Here is a 20,411-nt window from a genome sequence, read left to right as displayed (position 1 = left end):
GAGACCTCCGTGGCCAGGAATTAGCCTATAAATTGTAACTTCTAAATCCATCTCACCTCATTGCTACAGCAACCCTGATAATCTCATTCACATCACTCCCCCAGACGCTTTCCATCATTCCTGTGCCCTCTGGAATGCCAGATCTGTCTGTAATAAACTGGTCCCCACCCATAATCTTTTCATCTCCAATTCCTTGCATCTCCCAGCCATCACTGAAACCTGGATTACCCCCTCTGACACAGTTTCTCCCGCTGCTCTTTCTAGCTGGAGGTCTCATGAGCCCCCCCCCCCTCCGACCTGGTGGTTGCCACGGTGGTGCTGCTGGACTCCTACTTCCCTCTAGCTACTAATATCAACTCATACCCCCAGGGACCGTATTCCCTCCCGCCTTCTTCACTTACAGAACCATCCCTTACATTCTCTACATTTGAGGTCCATGCTATACGCCTCTTCCAACCTGTCCTCACCCCCTTCCACATTCCAACCGGTCATCACCCCCCTCCATCTCCCCACTTGACCCTATTCCCTCCTGACTTCTCCGCTTACAGAACCATAACTTACATTCTATACATTTGAGGTCCATGCTATACGAGTAGCTGTCATTTACTGGCTCCCCTGCATGCCCTCCAAATTCCTTGACAACTTTGCTTCCTGGCTTCCTCACTTCCTCTCTTCTGACATTATCCAAAGTGATTTCAACATCCATATCGATAACCCCAGAAAATCACCTCTAAACTCCTTAACCTCACCTTTTCACTTGGTTTCTCCAAGTGGATCTCCTCCCCCTCCCATGTGAATGGGAGCTCACTGGATCTGGTCTTCACTCACCATTGTGATCTTTCTGATTTCTCCAACTCCCTGCTCCCACTCTCTGACCATCACCTGCTCACTTTTAACCTATCTCTCTCTGCTTCTCCATCTCTACCTCCAAAGACTACCATTACTAACATTGAGGCTATTAACACCACTTCCCTATCATCCCTGGTTGACTCACTCCTCTCTCCTATTCTCTCTCTCTCCTGCCCTGAACAAGCTACTTCCCTATAAAATGCATCCCTTACCTCTACTCTTGACTCTCACCCCACCGACCACTATTCACCCTCGCAGATCGACACCTCAACCCTGGCACATCAAATGCACCAGATATCTGCAAAAATACTCACATACAGATGGAGCCTCCATTATCTTAGCTGGCTGAGGCATTAGTCACTATCGGGCATACGATGCATGCCTGGGTGCAAGGAGGTGCACCTAGTCGTAGGTAGGCGCTCCTAGTAGTAGGGAGGCGCACAGGGCATTTGGCGTTACCTTTAAATGTAATACCTGTGATCATCCACCAGATGTCACTTTTTAAAATAACCATTGCGCATGCGTGTGGTCTCCATTAAAATACAATACTGACATACATAGTAAGAACTACTTTACTGGAGCATCTCATTACGCTACAATATGCTACAGTATGTCATACAGTATATTACAGTGTACAGACGTAAATACAGTAGTATAGTTTATACAGACGCAAATGAATGTGATAAAGCCACAGTATAGTCTACTGACGTCAGGAATATGTGAGCATCCAAGTCCCGCAGAGAAATCAACAAATAAAACCAGTAGTGTATACAGACGCAAACGAACGTGTTACAGGTACAGTGTGGTCTATTGATGTTAGGGATATGTTAGCGTCCAAATCCCGTAGCCATTACGGCATAATCAAAACCAATGGGCTTATGCATCTGTCACTCGGCGACATGTCCGAGTGGTGAAGTGTGATGCTTCCCATGCTTAGAGTCCCAGGTTCGATTCCCAAAGTGCGAATACATGTAAATTTTTTCCTGACACTTTATAAAAAAAAAATATTTTTATATCTATTGTACTGTACTATACTTTCACATTCAATAGAAGTGTACACACAAGTTTTACATAAAGCAGGGCAAAGCTGCAGGAGCGTATCTACTATAAAATACACAGCGGCTACGAGGATAAGGTTCTATGCACCGTACTTTACACATACAATTTTGTAGCAGGCCAGACTCGATTGAAATGGCTACAACCCGTGACCCCTTGCCTCGTGGAAGCCCTCAGCTATCGAACCAGCGACTGCATAGGCCCTGTAAGTTGCAGGGCAATGCTGAAAGAGTGTCTGAATACCCTAGCTAAAATACACAGGGGCGATAGGTTTAAACGAGCTCTATGCAGATTACGATACACTGGACTCGATCGCATAGCAAGTTGACAAAATGGCCACTGTCCGTGACCCCCCACCTCGTCGCAGCGCTCAGCTATGGAGTGAGCAATGGCATAGGCTTTTGCAGGCTACAGGGCAATGCTGAAGGAGCGTCACAATACCCTAGCTAAAATACTGCACATTACGATACACCAGCCTTGATCACATAGCAAGTTGACAAAATGGCTGTCGCCCATTATCCCTTGCCCCATGGAAACCCTCAGCTATGGAGTGAGCGATGGCACACATTTTGCAGGCTACTGGGCAAAGCTGAAGGAGTGTCTGAATACCCTAGCTAAAATACACAGGGTTGATAGGGATAGGCGAGCTCTATGCACAATACGATACTGTACCATACCCTCCAACATTTTACACATGAAAACCAGTTCAAATTAGGAAAGGGGTCGTGGTCACATGTTTAAAAATTTGGTGTGGCCACCCCCCTTTCCTATAGTTAAATGTTTATTTGGACAGTCAAAAATCGGTACAAAGCTATTTTTGGCAGGTGCAGACCATAAAAAAAGGTACTGTACCTGCCAAAAAGGTACAGTTGGATGGTACTGTATGCAATACACCGGACTCAATCGCATAGAAAGTTGACACAATGGCTGCCACCCGTTATCTATCCCTTGCCCCGTGGAATCCCTCAGCCATGGAGTGAGTAACGACATAGGTTTTTCAGACTACAAGGCAATGCTGAAGGTGTGTAAATGGTACAGTAGCAGTGATCCCTTCTCATAAAGTACAACACAGATTCTTTATCACTGAAGATCTACAGTACTGTGTTGCTCGAACAGTTAATTGCGTCAGGATACACTAATTTATATTTATTGATATGTCTACTGGTCCTCATTACCGCTGTGTATTTTAGATAGTGGAATCAGATGCGCCTGCAGGTTTATCCTGATTTATGTGAAACCTGTGTGGCGACTTCTATTGAATGTATTACAATGGATTACAAAGAAAAAACAATTAATAAAGTGAGTGTCAGGGAAAAAAAATACATTCACACTTTGGGAATCAAACCCAGGACTCTGTACATGGGAGGCAGTAGCCCTCACCACTTGCCCACGTCACTTCATGGAAGATACACAAGCGCATGTGTAAAAGTACTGCAAGCAGCGATTCCTTCCCATTGGTGTTCATTTATGCCATTAGGGGACTTGGGCGCTCATATTGTACAAAACATACAGTGCACTGTACATACTTTAAAGTTAATGAACTACATTATTCCTTTCACACATTAGTTGCCTCTGCCTACCTATTCTTAAAAAACCCACCCTTGATCCAACCACTCTCACCTACTACTGACCCATCTCTCTCCTCACTTTTGCCTCCAAACTCCTTGAGCGTATTGTCTACAACAGCCTAACTGGCTTTCTTTCCTCCCACTCACTGATTGACCCTTTCCAGTCTGGTTTCCAGCCTCTGCACTCCACTGAAACTGCCCTCACGAAAATTGCAATGACCTCCTTGCGGCTAAATCCAAGGGCCAGATATGCCCCCACAGTGCCTCCCACAGTGGCAGATATGCCCCCAGTGCCGATACACATGCCCCCACAGTGCCTCCCCCCTCTGCTTCTCACCTGCTGCTGTGAAGGGAGTAGAGCGCAGCGTGCGCCTCTCCTACCCCTCCGTCTCCAGCGGCGGTGTCTATCTTCAATTTGCTGCCGGCCCGTGAGCCAATCAGAGCTCGCAGTCCGGCAGCCAATCAGGAGCCTTAGCTGCCGCTCCGAATTTAAGATAGTCACTGCCGCCGCCCACCGGAGACGTCAGTGCGCTCTGGACAGCGGTGGCCGGGAGCGGATCGAGCCGCTTGCTGGCCACCACTGCTGTAGACAGTGAGTCACTGTGACTCACTGTCTGCAGCGGCGGCTGCCGCCGGGAATATCCACGGCTGGCTGTGTGTGCAGCCCGGGCCCTCCACTCTGTCAGAGTGGCCGGGCCCGGGACAACTGTACACAGGGCACCCCCTTGATGGTGGCCCTGCATGCACCATACCTTGTTAAAACCTCCTCAATTCATTGATATTCCCTCTGTGTCAGCTCCATCCACAAACTCCTGTCCAAACCAACCCCAACCCTCAGGTGTGACAGCCATCCTCAGGTGTGACAGCCAGCCTTCATTGGAAGCAGCACTGATAATGCTGTATGGTAATGCAGCAGGAGGAGTCTAGTACAAGCAGATGCCTCCTGCTGCAGTAGCAATACATCCTGTGTCCCAGTATTGAATCACTGACTTACTATGGGGATGCGCAAACCCCCTGTCGCAGAGGCCAGGAAATATCCCTGGCTTCTTCTCTCCCACTAAACAGCGGTGACATGCCTTCATTTTCACAAATGGAGCCCTTTGCCGCCCCTCTCTGCGTCCCACTAACATCAGCAGACTGTCACTCACTGACAATCTGTTGCTGTCCTTCCAACATCGAGAACGGGTCCCGCACATGCGCAAAGTACCGATAATTGGTACATTGCAGCAATAGCCCTCTATATGCACTGTGGGTCACAAGTATTTACTCTGTGAAGCTGCTGATTTGAGCTTCGTAAATAACCTCTAGTGTTTAAAGTAAGAATTGCAAACAAAGTTAAAAGGTTCATTAAATAAATTTACAATTGAGGCTTCTCTTTGTTTATCGCTCCCCAAACCACAAAACCAATAACTCAAGAACTGATTTGCATAACAATGAACGTCCCTCTGATGTGAAGAACATTTAAGGAAGCACTTTGTATGTTTCAATGAAAGATTTGCACTATGTCTTGGACTCCCCTCCACGTTGTCCTTGTGGTATTTTGCACACGTAAGAAATACTGAGCGAAAAGCATTAACGTAGAGATTATGCAAACAACAATAGATGTATTAAAGCATTTAATGTTGTATATACAAAAGAGATTAGGCTATACTTATAAAAAAAAAATAAGTAAAACAGGCAGTTAACATAGTAATTCTTAATGATTTGTTTCTCTCTCCTCTAGGTTGCTGTGCGCAGTATGTGCTGACCCAGGAGACCATGATCAGTGCATCCCTGAATGAAAGAGTCACGTTATCCTGCCATTTAAATACGGGCACTATAGTAGATGAAAACTACCCATATTGGTTCCAACAGAAACCTAATCAGACAGCTAAGTGCTTAATATATAATACCAATGCACGTCCCACAGAAATTCCAGATCGATTTTCTGGTTCCAAATCCGGTAATTATGCCTATCTGACCATCTCTGCGGCGCAGGCTGAGGATGAGGCAACTTATTCTTGTCTGCTGTGGTTTAGTGGTGTAGCTCACTGTGGTTAAGGTGCTTTGAGAGATCCGACAAAAATATACTACTAACGTTTCCTGTAGTCACTTCAGCACAGCTTACTTATTTTGCATAATAAAATTATGCTGTGCTTTAGCATTTATATATTGTCATCATGATAATTTTTAATATTTATTAAATACTTCTGTAGTATGATTGTGACAATAAGCTGGTCTCGTATTTGAAGCTTAAAGCAGTTTTACAACTTCCAAGCACCTGGGAATGGAGACTAGCTATGAGGGGAGGCATTTGATATGCCAGCTATTGGGATCCCGGCGCTCACCCTACTGATGCCGGAATTCCAACAGCCGGCATACCGACAACTATTCTCCCTCTTGGGGTGTCCACGACACTCCTGGAGGGAGAATAAATAGCGTGGTGTGCGTAGCGCACCGCCGTGCCTGCAGCATGGCGAGCGCTGTGAGCCCGCAAGGGGCTCTTTTGCGCTCACCCCGCTGCCTGCATGCCGGTGCTCGGGATCCCGGTGCCGGGATCCCAAGCACCGGCATAACATACTACACCCACTATGAGAATGTTCCCTGGTTGTTGTTAAGCTATTGTAATATCACACCAAACAATGGGGTAAATTTACTAAGGCGTGAGTTTTTTAGAACTGGTGATGTTGCTCATAGCAACCAATCAGAGTCTACTTAACATTTACCTAGCTGCTTCTAGAAGATGATAGATAGAATCTGATTGGTTGCTATGGGCAACATCACCATTTCTAAAAAAAAAAAAAAACCTCCCACCTTAGTAAATTTACCCCAGTATATAGTGGGTGATTACTATGTGGCGGTATACATATTTATAAAGCGTATATTGCATGAATTTGCTCTGCACATGCTCAGACTATAGTGCACGCAAGTGCAGTAAATGCAGAGTTGTATGCATTTCATTCGTTTCTACACTTACAACCGTAGAGGTGGAACTGGGCTGTGTTGAGACATTCTCACATAGGCAAAATTCACTGATGGTGCATTCGTGCTGTGGACCAGGGAAGCCTGGAGACAGTTGCTTGGATGCACATCCTTTCCCACTAGTATAGGGCAAGTGCACACAAATCATGATGATGACTGGTGGCAAGCCGTGCACATTTGCTACATAAGAAAAGTCTATCATATGCATCTGATAACCCCTCACTTCCAATTCGATTTACATATGCCGATATGGTTGCAAACCCGAGATGTGACAACACTACAGGCCGGATGTAATGGATAGCGAAACGGCTGGTGCTCTGAGTCTCCGGCCGAACTCCTACGTTTTTTTAAAGCAGCAAACATTTACAAGGTTTGTTTTACCTTGTAGACATTTTCTACTTTAAAAAAACATACGAGTTCAACCAGAGTCTCGGAGCTCTGGACATCTCGTAATCCATTACATCCGGCCCTACATATGCTTGAATAAATAAATTTTTACTGTGTTTGCCTCTTTTGAGTAATATAGACCCAAGTTACTGTACTTCCATTTTGTATTAATTGCATCTGTATCTAATAAAAACACATACTCCGCTCTATGCATTTAGTTTGATTAAATATTTCCATAAATACAGCTCGAAGGAAGCTGGTGAACCCTTCAACATTTCCTGTATTTCGGCATTATTATGGGAGGAAACCCATCCCCATCACAATCCTTTATCACAATGTAACTGACTTAGGGGCTTGAAAGCACTGGGGTGGACCTCCATACCAGTCTAGTATTTCAGCCTGTCATGTGGTGCAGTGTCAGACTGGGACATGAAGGGACCACCAGAGAATGCAGTTGTAGGGGACCAAGCTTAAGTTCTGTTGCAGTCATTAGAAGGAGAGTAGCCAGCCACCACAGAGGGACTTGGTGAACTGTTAGAGAGGAAATGCAAAGAACAGGGCCCTTTATAAAGGAGAGGACAGGGGAGTGGCAGGACCCCCCACGGTTATTGTCAGGAGAGCTAATCATAGTGTAGTCTCCATAGAAACACACCAAGCACCCAAGTTTATCCATGATCCTGCAGTGAACAGCCTATGGCAATGATGCAACTTTTACCATCCACATACAGTTTATCCATGATCCTGCTCATCCAAGAAACTGACACCTAGAGGAGGGGGTGGGGCCCTCAAGCAGTAGGGCCCACTGGAGATTTCCCCTGTACACATGTGGGCCAGTGCAACCTTGATGTGATGCTTACATACAACCTATGGAGACCTCCGTGGCCAGGAATTAGCCTATAAATTGTAACTTCTAAATCCATCTCACCTCATTGCTACAGCAACCCTGATAATCTCATTCACATCACTCCCCCAGACGCTTTCCATCATTCCTGTGCCCTCTGGAATGCCAGATCTGTCTGTAATAAACTGGTCCCCACCCATAATCTTTTCATCTCCAATTCCTTGCATCTCCCAGCCATCACTGAAACCTGGATTACCCCCTCTGACACAGTTTCTCCCGCTGCTCTTTCTAGCTGGAGGTCTCATGAGCCCCCCCCCCCCCCCTCTCCGACCTGGTGGTTGCCACGGTGGTGCTGGTGGACTCCTACTTCCCTCTAGCTACTAATATCAACTCATACCCCCAGGGACCGTATTCCCTCCCGCCTTCTTCACTTACAGAACCATCCCTTACATTCTCTACATTTGAGGTCCATGCTATACGCCTCTTCCAACCTGTCCTCACCCCCTTCCACATTCCAACCGGTCATCACCCCCCTCCATCTCCCCACTTGACCCTATTCCCTCCTGACTTCTCCGCTTACAGAACCATAACTTACATTCTATACATTTGAGGTCCATGCTATACGAGTAGCTGTCATTTACTGGCTCCCCTGCATGCCCTCCAAATTCCTTGACAACTTTGCTTCCTGGCTTCCTCACTTCCTCTCTCGTGACATTATCCAAAGTGATTTCAACATCCATATAGATAACCCCAGAAAATCACCTCTAAACTCCTTAACCTCACCTTTTCACTTGGTTTCTCCAAGTGGATCTCCTCCCCCTCCCATGTGAATGGGAGCTCACTGGATCTGGTCTTCACTCACCATTGTGATCTTTCTGATTTCTCCAACTCCCTGCTCCCACTCTCTGACCATCACCTGCTCACTTTTAACCTATCTCTCTCTGCTTCTCCATCTCTACCTCCAAAGACTACCATTACTAACATTGAGGCTATTAACACCACTTCCCTATCATCCCTGGTTGACTCACTCCTCTCTCCTATTCTCTCTCTCTCCTGCCCTGAACAAGCTACTTCCCTATAAAATGCATCCCTTACCTCTACTCTTGACTCTCACCCCACCGACCACTATTCACCCTCGCAGATCGACACCTCAACCCTGGCACATCAAATGCACCAGATATCTGCAAAAATACTCACATACAGATGGAGCCTCCATTATCTTAGCTGGCTGAGGCATTAGTCACTATCGGGCATACGATGCATGCCTGGGTGCAAGGAGGCGCACCTAGTCGTAGGTAGGCGCTCCTAGTAGTAGGGAGGCGCACAGGGCATTTGGCGTTACCTTTAAATGTAATACCTGTGATCATCCACCAGATGTCACTTTTTAAAATAACCATTGCGCATGCGTGTGGTCTCCATTAAAATACAATACTGACATACATAGTAAGAACTACTTTACTGGAGCATCTCATTACGCTACAATATGCTACAGTATGTCATACAGTATATTACAGTGTACAGACGTAAATACAGTAGTATAGTTTATACAGACGCAAATGAATGTGATAAAGCCACAGTATAGTCTACTGACGTCAGGAATATGTGAGCATCCAAGTCCCGCAGAGAAATCAACAAATAAAACCAGTAGTGTATACAGACGCAAACGAACGTGTTACAGGTACAGTGTGGTCTATTGATGTTAGGGATATGTTAGCGTCCAAATCCCGTAGCCATTACGGCATAATCAAAACCAATGGGCTTATGCATCTGTCACTCGGTGACATGTCCGAGTGGTGAAGTGTGATGCTTCCCATGCTTAGAGTCCCAGGTTCGATTCCCAAAGTGCGAATACATGTAAATTTTTTCCTGACACTTTATAAAAAAAAAATATTTTTATATCTATTGTACTGTACTATACTTTCACATTCAATAGAAGTGTACACACAAGTTTTACATAAAGCAGGGCAAAGCTGCAGGAGCGTATCTACTATAAAATACACAGCGGCTACGAGGATAAGGTTCTATGCACCGTACTTTACACATACAATTTTGTAGCAGGCCAGACTCGATTGAAATGGCTACAACCCGTGACCCCTTGCCTCGTGGAAGCCCTCAGCTATCGAACCAGCGACTGCATAGGCCCTGTAAGTTGCAGGGCAATGCTGAAAGAGTGTCTGAATACCCTAGCTAAAATACACAGGGGCGATAGGTTTAAACGAGCTCTATGCAGATTACGATACACTGGACTCGATCGCATAGCAAGTTGACAAAATGGCCACTGTCCGTGACCCCCCACCTCGTCGCAGCGCTCAGCTATGGAGTGAGCAATGGCATAGGCTTTTGCAGGCTACAGGGCAATGCTGAAGGAGCGTCACAATACCCTAGCTAAAATACTGCACATTACGATACACCAGCCTTGATCACATAGCAAGTTGACAAAATGGCTGTCGCCCATTATCCCTTGCCCCATGGAAACCCTCAGCTATGGAGTGAGCGATGGCACACATTTTGCAGGCTACTGGGCAAAGCTGAAGGAGTGTCTGAATACCCTAGCTAAAATACACAGGGTTGATAGGGATAGGCGAGCTCTATGCACAATACGATACTGTACCATACCCTCCAACATTTTACACATGAAAACCAGTTCAAATTAGGAAAGGGGTCGTGGTCACATGTTTAAAAATTTGGTGTGGCCACCCCCCTTTCCTATAGTTAAATGTTTATTTGGACAGTCAAAAATCGGTACAAAGCTATTTTTGGCAGGTGCAGACCATAAAAAAAGGTACTGTACCTGCCAAAAAGGTACAGTTGGATGGTACTGTATGCAATACACCGGACTCAATCGCATAGAAAGTTGACACAATGGCTGCCACCCGTTATCTATCCCTTGCCCCGTGGAATCCCTCAGCCATGGAGTGAGTAACGACATAGGTTTTTCAGACTACAAGGCAATGCTGAAGGTGTGTAAATGGTACAGTAGCAGTGATCCCTTCTCATAAAGTACAACACAGATTCTTTATCACTGAAGATCTACAGTACTGTGTTGCTCGAACAGTTAATTGCGTCAGGATACACTAATTTATATTTATTGATATGTCTACTGGTCCTCATTACCGCTGTGTATTTTAGATAGTGGAATCAGATGCGCCTGCAGGTTTATCCTGATTTATGTGAAACCTGTGTGGCGACTTCTATTGAATGTATTACAATGGATTACAAAGAAAAAACAATTAATAAAGTGAGTGTCAGGGAAAAAAAATACATTCACACTTTGGGAATCAAACCCAGGACTCTGTATATGGGAGGCAGTAGCCCTCACCACTTGCCCACGTCACTTCATGGAAGATACACAAGCGCATGTGTAAAAGTACTGCAAGCAGCGATTCCTTCCCATTGGTGTTCATTTATGCCATTAGGGGACTTGGGCGCTCATATTGTACAAAACATACAGTGCACTGTACATACTTTAAAGTTAATGAACTACATTATTCCTTTCACACATTAGTTGCGTCTGCCTACACTATTTAAATTTTTACTTTATTGTTTTGTCTACGGGACTTGGACGCTCACATGCAGTAACACAGCAATTCACAAGTGGTTTAACATGTTTGTTTGCATCTGTATAAACTATTTTTTTTTACTCTCTCCGTCTGAATATTGGTCACCATCTGTGTGTACAGTATGCAGTACAGGACTGTCTATTAACATTACAGTCGTCACTGACCATTTGCCAGAGCTTGTAGATCAATCCTCCGCTATTCGATCAAAAGTACTGGATTAGTAAAGCATTAGCCACCCAGTGATGGAGATGTGTATTTCATGCTGAGTATGTAGTCGTGCCTCAACACGCCTGTCCGTGATTAAACTCAGCAACTTAAGCTATCGCCTATGGGCGACTAAACCTCAATTTAGGCGGAGAAACAGCCAAGATTATGGAGGCTCCATCTGTTCCGCTAAGCGACAGTGGAGGAAATCACGCTCTAAGGCCGACTTCCTCCACTACAAATGTATGCTCTCATCCTACTTTGCTGCCCTTTCCCCCTCAAAACAATCTTACTTCAAAAAACCCCATCTTCTCTGAATCCTCAAACTCCCGGTGCCTCTTTGCCACTGTCAACTCACTCCTCTGCCCACCCCCACCTCAACTCCCCTCTTCACACTCTGCTCGTGACTTTGCTACCTACTTCACAACCAAAATTGACTCCATTCATCAGGACATAACATCCCACCTAATCTGAGTAACCCCTCTCCTCCATTTCCTGACCCCCCCCCTCCCCTTCCCTCCTACAAACTCTGACATCTTTCTTCCCTGTATCTGTATGGAGAGGAAGTCATGGTCCTCATCTGGTCCTCACCCCCTCCAACTCCCCACTTGACCATATTCCCTCCTGCCTTCTCTACTTCCTCTCTTTTTCTGCCTGTTCCCATTTTGCCCATCTACTCAATTTCTCACTCTCATCAGGCACTGTCCCCTCTGCCTTCAAGCATGCACTTGTTTCCCCTATTCTTAAAAAACCCACCCTTGATCCAACCACTCTCACCTACTACTGACCCATCTCTCTCCTCACTTTTGCCTCCAAACTCCTTGAGCGTATTGTCTACAACAGCCTAACTGGCTTTCTTTCCTCCCACTCACTGATTGACCCTTTCCAGTCTGGTTTCCAGCCTCTGCACTCCACTGAAACTGCCCTCACGAAAATTGCAATGACCTCCTTGCGGCTAAATCCAAGGGCCACTACTCTCTGCTTAGTCTCCTTGACCTCTCTGCTGCTTTTGACACTGTGGACCACCCTCTCATCCTGCAAATCCTTTATTCCCTTGGTCTGCATAATACTGCTCTCTCTTGGCTGTCCTCCTACCTTTCTGACCGTTCCTTCTCTGTCTCCTCTCATGACTCCATCTACCCCCCACTTTCTCTACCAGTAGGTGTCCCCGAAGGTTCTATTTTTGGGCCTCTCCTTTTCTCTCTCTACTCATTAGGTTAGCTCATTAGTTCTTTTGACTTACAATATCATCTCTGCGTTCCCGATACTCAAATCTACCTTTCCTTCCCTGACCTCTCCCCTGCTCTCCTCACTCGTATCTCCAACTATCTCTCTGCTATCTCTTCCTGGATGTCCCAGTGATTTCTTAAACTTAACATGTCTAAGATTGAGCTGATCATCTTCCCTCCCTCCTGCATAACCTCACCCCACAATTTCATTATCCACTGATGGTACTACTTACTCCTCTAGCCCCCAAGTGCGCTATCTTGGAGTAATCCTTGACTCCTCCTTCTCCTTCAAATCACACATTCAGCACCTCTCACAAACCTGCCATTTCCATCTCAAAAACATCTCCAGGATCAGACCCTTTCTTACCCAGGATGCTACTAAGACCCTCATCCACTCACTGATCATCTCTAATTTGGACTTCTGTAATCTCCTCCTATCTGGCCTCCCTGAAAAACGCCTCTCTTCACTCAAATCTATCCTCAATGCTACTGCCCGTCTCATCATCCTCACCAAACGTACTATATCCACCTCCCCTCTCTTGCAGGACCTTAACTGGCTACCCTTCTCATTCAGAATCCAATTCAAGCTTCTCACACTTACCTACAAAGCCCTCACCCACTCTTCTTCCTCTTACAGCTCTGACCTTATCTCTCTTTACATTCCCACCCATCCTCTTCGCTCTGCTAATGAATGCGGTCTCACCTGCCAACTGATTACCTTCTCCAATTCCTACCTACAGGATTTTGCATGTGCTGCTCCCTATGTCTGGAATTCTCTACCTCTCCCTATCCGACTCTCCACCTCTCTACAAAATTTCAAATGGGCTCTCAAGACCCACTTCTTCACCAAACCCAGCCAACTCTCCTCCTAACCCTCTTGTCTATGCTCACTGTCTACCCCTTCTGTGTCACCCTGTTCTGTCAGCCCCTCACCTTTTAGATTGTAAGCTCTCAAGAGCAGGGCCTTCTTTCCTCGTGTGCCTTTTCTTTTCTTACTTACACTATCCATACTCCATACTCCCTTTGATGGCACCTAACCCCTGGTTTTCCGTACATATCCATATCCTATGTTGTCTTGAACTGTAAGTGCTGTTTTCTTGTTTGGTCATTTGATTATGTACTGTGTAATGGGCGCTGTGGATCCCTTGTGTCACCATATAAATAAAGGATAATAATAATAATAATAATAATAATAATAATAAAAAATAACTGGAGGCATCTACATAACAGCAATTCCTAACATAAAATGCTTCCATGCTCATTAGTCAGAACATCATTTTGGCTTGAAGATTTTCTTCTTTGTAGAACTGCTTCAACTCATTAATGTGCTTGCTTTGTCTTGCATTATTTGCTCAGTTTAGTATATCTACAGTAGGTGCTTTTTGCTCAAGGATCATATAATGCCATCATACAAAAGTGCTACCCATGTGTCCACTTATGCTCCTGAATAATTGAAAACATTAGAATTACCTTACATAAAATATATCTATCCCCCATACTCTACCTTAACTGTTGGGATCTTTTCTGTTGAGTCTGTCTCTCTCCTGTAGCAGCCAGACAGAAGTGCTCAGTAAGCAGCTGACTGTCAGGTAGGTCCTACTAAGGCTACAGCTGAGAGTGAGAAAGAAGTGGGGCCATGCAGAGACAGACAGAGCAGACGGGCTGTGCCATGCACTATATTGCTGCAGAGCATGGCTCTTGGGAGGGGTTAACTGTAGGCTGGCCCACCCTCCCTGCTCTCCGATTTTCCAGCATCGGATCGCAGCTAAGGCAGCTGCACTCTGGCTCTGGCGCTGGTATTCCCTTTGTTCCCTATAATGCTGTCCTGCCTACTAAACATCAATATTTTTGTAGAAACATCATACTTTTTTACCAACAAGTGTAAGAATTTAGTTTAATCAGTTGCTGCCATATTAATTATTGGGTTTTAGACATAATAATTACCATATCTTATTGCAGCAAATTATAAATCACCTTATTTATCAAATTCGTATTGAGGTATAGGGATTGCTGATGTGATCATCAGCTACCGTGCATGCGTGGACTATTAACCGTACATGTGCCAGCATGGAGTGATGGGGAGGGATCCAGAGGATTCCCTTCATGGTATTTTTTGCATAATGTAGCCCACAGCAGTGAGATGTGGTGAGGTTAATGGCTGGGGAGGCACTGGCTAATATTACTGCCACATTTGCACACACCACATATATGATTTGGTGGTGATGTTTGACTATAACAATGATTACAATAATACTAAGATGATATTTATACGTTATAAATATCTACTTTGTATTATTCTTATTATTTTTATAGTCAAAACCGTGGAGTGTACTGGAGTATGGCAGGTGAGGCTCTGCCTCCCCTGCCCACATGTCACTGGTACACAGGCTACAAAGGCTGCTGGGACCAATTTGCCACTTTTTAGCATGTGGACGGTAGGCTGAGTTGAGGCATGCAGATTCCCAAATTGTACTGTATGTAAAAACCTTTTACATGTACAGTATTTTTCTCATAGTTTGGAGAGGAAGTTGAAAGAAAAAAAGTGTAACTCTCTCCTTTTCATCTTTTTCTTTCTTGATTCACTGTAGTACCACATTGGAAAAAATACCTAATGGTAAAGAAGTGCATCTCAGCCTGAAAATTGCTCTATAACCTATGCTCCCCAGCATGATGTGTGTGCATTTGTGCCAAAAAAAAAAACAAAGAAAGTGCATGGTGGGTCAAAAGCAGTCTTTAATCTGTGAAGCTGCCATTCTGAGCTTGGTAAATGACCTCCAGTGTTTTAGGTCAGAATTGAAAACAAATTTAAAAGGCACATTAAATAACTCTAATTCAGAATTATTTATTTTTATTACTCCACAAACCACAAGTTAACCAATAACATGAGAAATGATTTGCATACCAAGGGAAGTTCCTCTGATGTGAAGAACATATAAGGAAGCACTCTGTATGTTTTATTAGAAGATCTGCACTATGTCCTGGACTGTTCTCCACGTTGTCCTTGTTGTGTTTTGCACACGTAAGAAATGTTGGGGGAAAGCATTATGAGAAAGTGTATACAATCAACAAAAAAGGATTTACACCTAATAATATTGAATATGAAAGAAGTATTAAGTTATATGCTACAAAAACTTTGTACAAAAAAGCTTTTATCATAGTAAAATATAACATTTTTACAGCAATTATTAATGATTTGTTTCTCTCTCCTCTAGGTTGCTGTGCGCAGTATGTGGTGACCCAGGAGACCATGATCAGTGCATCCCTGAATCAAAAGGTCACGTTATCCTGCCATTTAAACACAGGCACTATAGTAGATGGAAACTACCCATATTGGTTCCAACAGAAACCCAATAAGACGCCTATACTCTTAATATATGATACCACTGTACGTTCCGAAGGAATTCCAGATCGATTCTCTGGTTCTAAATCTGGTAATTATGCCTATCTGACCATCTCTGCGGTGCAGGCTGAGGACGAAGCAACTTACTATTGCATGCTGTGGTTTAACAGTGCAACAACACCTCACTGTGGTTAAGCAGTTATGAGACACCCAAGCAAAAATATCCTGCTAATGTTTCCTCTAGTCACTTCTGTATGGCTTACTTGTTTTGTATAATAACATTATACTCTGCTTTAGCATTGCTACATTATCATATCCTGATAATTATACAAGTATGATTATGCCAATATGCTAATTTCCTCTATGAGGCTTAAGGGACTAATGCATTGAAAATAAGACAGATAGATCTTGCATCTTTTCATACTCCACATGCTCTGGAGCATAAGTCTGCCTACCATAGGAATAGGGGATTTATTTTTATTTTTATTGTAGACATAAATCTTCCAAGAAACATTGCTGATTTTATTATAAATGACAGTAATGTTGTATCTTCAATTTGTGCAAACTACATGTGGGAAAAGTGCTGGCTCCATAGGAGCCAATGAATATTGCAATTTAGGAGTCTGCCACTAGGTGGAAATGTTACACTCCAATACAGAGACAAGCCAGCATGCTTGAACTGTCCCACAGGGGTACAGGGGAAACCACCTGTAGGCCTCACTGCCTGGGGACCCACCTCCTGCTCTAAGGATCAGGTTCTAGACTGTGCTCTTGAATTATACATCATACATATGTTACCTTATATTGTACTATGGTGTATTTTCTACAGTGCACTGCTGTTATTAATCTGTTATTAATTTGGTACATTATCATGGATGTAGCATATGAATTTACTGTATATCTTTATGAAGAGGCCCAGACGTTGCACTCCCTAATGGTTAATCAAACCAATGAGGTGGCAGGCCACACCCCTAAACATGGGCCCCTACCACTGCATTCCCCCGGTGGGCCCTATCTGCCCCAGTCTGACACTGTAAGCCAGCATCAGAACCAGGAGTTACTTTTTGGAAAGGTTAGAAAACGAGAGATACTGTACAGAGGAGAAGACTGTAGAGCTGGGTGCGGTGTCCGAGGTCTGCTGATAATGATATGATTCTAAGAGGCAAAGCATTATCAGGGCCAAATCTAGGATTTCCGGCACCCGGGGCAAGGCAATAATTTAGCGTGCCCGCCCCCCAAAAAATGAAAACATAAAATAAAATGAATAAAACATATATACAGTATATATACCAAGAACGGTAGAGGGGGTGACAGGGACGGACTCCTGTTGAAGCTAGAAGCTAGGTGGATCTACCGATTGAATACCATTAACCCCCACGGCCTTAATGAGATTATGCCGTGGAATGTCTTTTTGTGAATGTGCTCCATTTCTAGACCAGACCCTCCCCCGCTATCATGGTGCCCATTGACTTTCCCCAGAAGGGATGTGTCATATTTCTTTAAATGTTACAGTTTATGACTATTCTATCTTCTTATACTTTGCATGAGTCTTCCATCTGACATTTCCTGCAAGAGATTCCCTGCCGCCAGTGCAGTGAGGCACCAGCATTCATAATCAGTATCCAGCACCGATCACATGTCACCACACTGACATTAGTTAATTATTTTTGTTCCATTCATTTTTATATCACCCCCTATGTCGGTATGTTTCTTCACTTAAGTTTCCAGCCACTTACCTCATGTGGTGGATTTTTATTTCCATTTTTATTTTCACTTTTACCATTATCATTTTTACCTACATGCTTTAGCCAGCTCTCGCTGGTGCTCACATCTGCTGTGTGCTATTATGACATGGCAGGCACTTTTTTGACTCGAGTTCAGTGCATATCACTACCGTTGGACTATACCCGTCCTTCAAAGAGCACTAATGCCTTATCAACGGGTCCGTTACACAGTGACACGGTTCCCGTACACTTTTTCACTGGTTACATGCTGTTGCCTTTAATACAATTACCATCAGGTCCATGCCTGGCGTGCAGGGTCTCTCAATATATGTTTCCACTGCATGACCCCTCTTTTGATCTCCGGGTTTCCAAGCACAGGTACTTTAGTTATTACACTGTTTTGTCTACTCAACGCTAGCTGACAGGAGCGCCAGGCGTCTTGATTTCCCTGACAACCCGACCTCTTGTCATCAATGACGCGTATGGTGCGCGCCGGACCAGGGCTCAGGGAATGGATCCCAGAGCGGCGCTTTTCACTTGGTGGGCTTCTTCCGGGTATTTAGGTAAGTTTTCTCTTATTCACTTCATTGCTGTTTCTCCTTGACAAAGGGGTGTGCCAACCCCAAAACGTTGGATATCAGGTTTTATTTTTAATATACTAAGATTTTTGCATTAAGTCTCTGAGTGCCGCAGTCTGTTTTGCTCGTTTTATATATATATATATATATATATATATATATAAAAATGGCAGATGAGCCCGGCACTCCCCACTTCCAAAACAACGGCTCCCAGTGAAACAAGTTCCACAGTACAGTGCAGTGAAGTAGCGGCGGCACTCAAGGCAGACTAACGCGAATGTGCAGTAAAAAGTTGGTTTATTGGGCCAACATGTTTTGGGGATTAGACTCCGTCCTCAGGGCCAGACAAGCCACATGTGTCAAACAAACAGACATTTATAGACAACAGAGATAGACATTAAAGCAAACCCTACTCACCTGCTCCACGGCGCGACCGTCCGCCAGTCCATCCAGCCACACTTCCGCATCGCCTTCCTCTGATGTCACGGTGCGCCGCGTTACAGGGGGGTTCCCATAGCAACCAGCCGGAGTTAAATGGGAGCTGATAAGTAAAACAGAAAAACAAAAAAACATTGGTGCATATATGATAAACACATAGAGGTACCGAAGGAGGACGTTCATTGATTATGCCATGACTTAACATAACTCTAACACATTCGTGAATATGATACTGTCACCAATATTGGTCTCAAAACAAAGTAGAAATGAACATCAACCAGGCTGCTAATGTTTACCTATGGAACCATTAGTTGCCAATTTTCAATATTAACTATGATCATGAATATGCTTTTCAATATAGTAATCAATTAATGCTACCCAATGATACAAGATGATGATAAAGGGAATTTATGGGAAAGGAAAAAGAGACAGGAATTAAGGAACCAGAACACTTTACAGAAACCATTGTAGACCAAGGTTCTCATTAAGACCCCTGGGTGACAAAGTGACCAAAGAATATATCCACCTGGACTCCTTCTGTAGCAATATCCTATCTCGGTTCCCACCCTGTAAGGTACTGAGAACATGATCAATGAGGAAAGCCCTAATACTAGCGACGTTGTGGTTAGCTACTAGACAATGTCGTGCAAAAGGCTGATCACTAGAGCCCTTTTCATGCACTTTTTAATGGCACTACGATGTAGCGCCATACGTTCTTGAAACTGCTGAATAGTCTTGCCTACATATGCAAGACCACAAGGGCAAGTCAACAGGTATGTGTGGTAGTACATGTCAAACAATGCTTGATCTTCATTTTCTTACCCGTTAAGGGGTGATTAAAGGTGACTCCCGTGATCAGCGTGTTGCACGTGGCATATCCCAAACACCTGAAACAGCCTGTTTTTAATCTCAGAAAATGGGACTCCTGATTCTTAGTTAGGTTAGTAACATCTAACTTAATTACATAGTCTCCTATATTTCTACCTCTAGTGTGGCTAGGTAATAAGGTGGTATCGGCCAAGGAGGACAAGGCCATATCGGTTTGCACAATTGGCCATAACTGTTTGGCTTTTCTAACTGTCCTCTCTGTAGCTGTAGTGTATTTGTTAACCCAGAAAAGTTTATTTTGTGCAGACTCAGCATGTCTAGCACTTGGGCATAATGGTGGTCATTCCGAGTTGATCGCTCTTTGCCGTTTTTAGCAGAATAGCGATCAGGCTAAAAATGGGCGATTCTGCGCATGCGTATGGGCCGCAGGGCGCACGCGCTAAGTAATTTCACACAAAACTATGCAATTTTACACAGGTCCGAGCGACGCTTTTCAGTCGCTCTGCTGATCAGTGAGTGATTGACAGGTAGTGGGTGTTTCTGGGCGGAAACTGACCGTTTTCCGGGAGTGTGCTAAAAAACACAGGCGTGTCAGGCCAAAACGCAGGAGTGGCTGGAGAAACAGGGGAGTGGCTGGCCGAACGCAGGGCACGTTTGTGACGTCAAACCAGGAACTAAACGGACTGAGGTGATCGTAATCTAGGAGTAGGTCTGGAGCTACTCAGAAACTGCATGAATTTTTTAGTAGCAATTCTGCTACTCTTTCGTTCACAATTCTGCTAAGCTAAGATACACTCCCAGAGGGCGGCGGCCTAGCGTGTGCAATGCTGCTAAAAGCAGCTAGCGAG

The 20,411-nt window shown here is 44.4% G+C and overlaps 1 protein-coding gene across 8 annotated transcripts in view; it reads left to right on the top strand.

Annotated features, from left to right (window-relative positions):
• The window catches only part of IGLL1 (immunoglobulin lambda like polypeptide 1), a 687,880-nt gene that overhangs the window by 121,422 nt on the left and 546,047 nt on the right, over nucleotides 1-20,411 (top strand). The window contains exons 1-2 of one of the 8 annotated variants that reach the window (XM_063912976.1): nucleotides 4,947-5,021; nucleotides 5,197-5,502. The exons of 5 other annotated variants lie outside the window; for them this stretch is intronic. In XM_063912976.1, the coding sequence (XP_063769046.1) occupies nucleotides 4,976-5,021; nucleotides 5,197-5,502 (352 nt within the window). In that variant the 5' untranslated portion in view covers nucleotides 4,947-4,975. Of the gene's footprint in view, nucleotides 1-4,946; nucleotides 5,022-5,196; nucleotides 5,503-15,849; nucleotides 16,180-20,411 lie in introns of those variants that run through there. 2 more of the 8 variants (XM_063912975.1, XM_063912977.1) reach the window with 2 other exon arrangements.

This window comes from Pseudophryne corroboree, chromosome 1 (assembly GCF_028390025.1).
Source record: "Pseudophryne corroboree isolate aPseCor3 chromosome 1, aPseCor3.hap2, whole genome shotgun sequence".
NCBI lineage: Eukaryota > Metazoa > Chordata > Amphibia > Anura > Myobatrachidae > Pseudophryne > Pseudophryne corroboree.
Note: the sequence above shows the minus strand (reverse complement) of the source record. Positions and strands in the feature narration are given on the sequence as shown.